General features: G+C 43.4%; 1 protein-coding gene across 1 annotated transcript in view; it reads right to left on the bottom strand.

Annotated features, from left to right (window-relative positions):
- The window catches only part of Wdr76 (WD repeat domain 76), a 28,768-nt gene that overhangs the window by 9,539 nt on the left and 16,149 nt on the right, over positions 1 to 3,080 (bottom strand). Inside the window, 1 exon segment of the mRNA XM_029473835.1 lies at positions 316 to 530. Within this exon segment, the coding sequence (XP_029329695.1) occupies positions 316 to 530 (215 nt within the window).

The raw sequence follows: 3,080 nt of genomic DNA, 5'->3' as shown, positions 1-3,080 counted from the left end.
AGAGAGAGAGAGAGAGGAAGAAGAAGGAGGAGGAGGAGGAGGAGGAGAAGGAGAAAAAGAAGAAAGAAGAAAAGAGAGAGAGACACAGAAAGCTGGCCAAAGATCTATGAAACTAAACCACATAGTTGTAACATGAAAAGGATTAAATCCTAACATTGTCTGCAGAGCACATCTCAAGCCTGACCTGGTCACAAAGCTATAACCCTTGAGAAGGTGAGGCAGGAGGATCAGCAGATTTCAAAGCAGACTGAGACAGAAAGTGGGACCCTGTCTCAAAACACAAAAACGGACAAACCTGTAAGAAAACAAGCATACCTCAATCCTGCTGTGACAAAATACTGTCTGGATAGTGGATGGACATGAACGGTTCTTATTTTTTCCAAAGATGAATTAAAAAACTTCTCATAAGAAGTTCCAGGTGTCCGTCTATCTACCAGTGACAAATGTCCATCCCAGTGTCCCACTAGCAGACTGGAGGAATCATTCAAGAAGTCAAAGGAGGACGGGCTGTTTCCCTCATTCCTGTACACCTACGGGAGAGGCAGCAGTCCTTAAAACACTGACTAGCAAGGTGGCTCGATGCATCAGTACTCAACACACAAGCTGACAATCTGAGTTCAATCCCTGGAACACCAGAAAAAGATGATGAGAGGCATACATCTGTACCCCCAGCTTGGCACCCTTACTATGGCAGAGGGTGGAGAGGAGGCTCCATCAGGCAGCCTGGCTTGCCAGCACACCAATACAAGCAGAAAGACACTACCTGGAAAGTGGGACAGCAACGACCAACTCCCCAATGATGTTCTCACACCTCTACAAGTAGCTTAGGCTGGCCTTGAACTCCTGACCCTCCCACATTCCCTTCCCAGGGGCTGGTATTACAGAAAACATTCTTTTAGAGAAAAACCAATGCTCCGCTGGAGAGGTGGCTCAGTGATTAAGAGCACATAGTGCTTTTTCAGAATTTCAGAAGTCCTGAGTTCAATTCCCAGCAACCACATGGTGGCTCACAACCATCTGTATTGGGGTCTGACGCCCTCTCCTGGTGTGACTGAAGAGTGGCAGTGTGCTCACATAATAAATCTTTTTTCTTTTTCTTTTTTAAAAAAAAGAAAGAAAGGAAGAAAAAAGAAAACCAATGCTCACATCCCAAGTGAGGGAGTTATGGAACACTTTACCAAGCAATGCCATTTACCTTGGATCATCTACACAGGAATACAAAGCAAAATGAAAACAGAGACTTGCCTGTGTCCATATCAGGACCACACACCAAATCTCTTAAAACTGAAAAACCCTCAGATCCAAATTTACTCCATGAAACTTAGCAGAAAAAGAACTGACTCTGAATTCTATAGAACTAAAATTATACCTTAATAGTAGTGGTTTTGCATCCAAGTGAAGTCTAGGAATATGACTAGATGTTCAATTCTAACTATTGTTGATAGAGGAATAAACTGATTAAAATTCCTTCGTTGTTGTGGTTGTGTCTTTGTTTTTGAAAAATGGTCCCTCAGTAGCCTAGGCTGGCCTCAAACTCAAGATACACAATTGAGGAGGACCTTGAACTGCTGAGACACATGCATATGCCACCATACCAATCTATGTGGCACTGAGGGTGGAACTCAAGGCCTTGTCCCTGCTCCACCTACTGAGCTACATCCCTAGCGGAGATTAAAATTCTTCACAGCTAATAAAGCTATATCAAAATGTTTCATTTTCAAAGCTGGGCACGGTGGCTCACACCTCACGTGGGAGGCAAAGCAGATGGATCTCTGAGAGTTTGAGGACAGTATAGTTCTACATAGTGAGGCCCTGTCTCAAAAACGCCAAAAAATTTGTCTTAATTAATATTTGTTTTACTCAATTCTGATGTCACTAAGAGGCAAGTTGTTTGCTACAATGTTTGTGATGGCTAACAGGTTCAGAAGTACAAGCCTGTCATCCTGGCTTCAAAGACTGAGAGAAATCACACGTCCAAGCCAACATACACAGCATGGCAAGGCTGCCTCAAAAGCCAATGCAAACTTAAAGAGCTTTAAGAGCTTTATTAGTTTGCTGCATATGGGTAGTTTGCTTGGATGGACTCATGAAGACCACATGCAAGCCTGGGACCCAAGCTGGCCAGAAGATGGTACCCGATCTCCTAGAAGTGGAGGTAAGATGTTTGTGAGCCACCATGTAGGTACAACAACCTACACCTGGGTCCTCTGGAAGGGCAGCCACCGACCATTGAGCCATCTCTCCAGGCTCTGCATACCAATTTTTTATGTGGGTCCTAGGGATTGAACTCAGGTCTTCATGGTTATACGGCAAGCACTTTTACAAGTAAACTATCTTTTTAAAATAGTTAATGAAAGGTTTGAATACCAGCACTCAGGGAGGCAGAGACAGGCGACACAGTAAATTCCAGGACAGTCAGGACTACAGAGAAAGAACTTGTCTCAAAAAGAAGCCTAAAAGATTCCTTCAACTGTTCTTTCTTCTTTTCCTTTTCTACCATGGTGGAAATCAAGCACAGGGATGCATGCATGTTAAGCAAGCTCCAAATAGTCTCAGACAGCATCTGCTTCATCTTACTGGTGTGGGTAATCTCTTCAGCATGTATGTTAAAGCTGTTCTGGGAGGGCAGAGGTGGGAGTGTCCCTCAGTTGGCAGAGCATTTACCGGGATGCATAAATCCCTGAATTTGATCCTCAGGACAGCATAAGCCAGTCACCATGGTGCATACCTACAGAATCAGAGCATTTGGGAAATGGAAGCAAGGAGATCAAAAGTTCAAGGTTATTCGTGACTATATAAGGAGTTTCAGGCCAGCAAGAATATATGAGACTTTTTTTTTAAATGAGGTTTGGCTCAACAATAGTAGATCTCTTATCTAGCATACTCTTCNCTCTAGATGCAATCTCTAGCACAAAATGAATATGCACAAAGCTGAAGCCTAGAAACACAACAGCACTCTTACAATAAAATGGTTATATAACAAGAATATGGTGNCACATGCCCATACTATAGTTGCAGACATCTGGGGCAGAGGCTGGAGGATGACCAATCAGTTCAAGTTCAGCCTAGGCTTCTTGGCC

The sequence above is a fragment of the Mus caroli genome, chromosome 2, assembly GCF_900094665.2.
Source record: "Mus caroli chromosome 2, CAROLI_EIJ_v1.1, whole genome shotgun sequence".
NCBI classification, from domain to species: Eukaryota; Metazoa; Chordata; class Mammalia; order Rodentia; family Muridae; genus Mus; species Mus caroli.
This window is presented reverse-complemented; position numbering and strand designations above follow the sequence as displayed.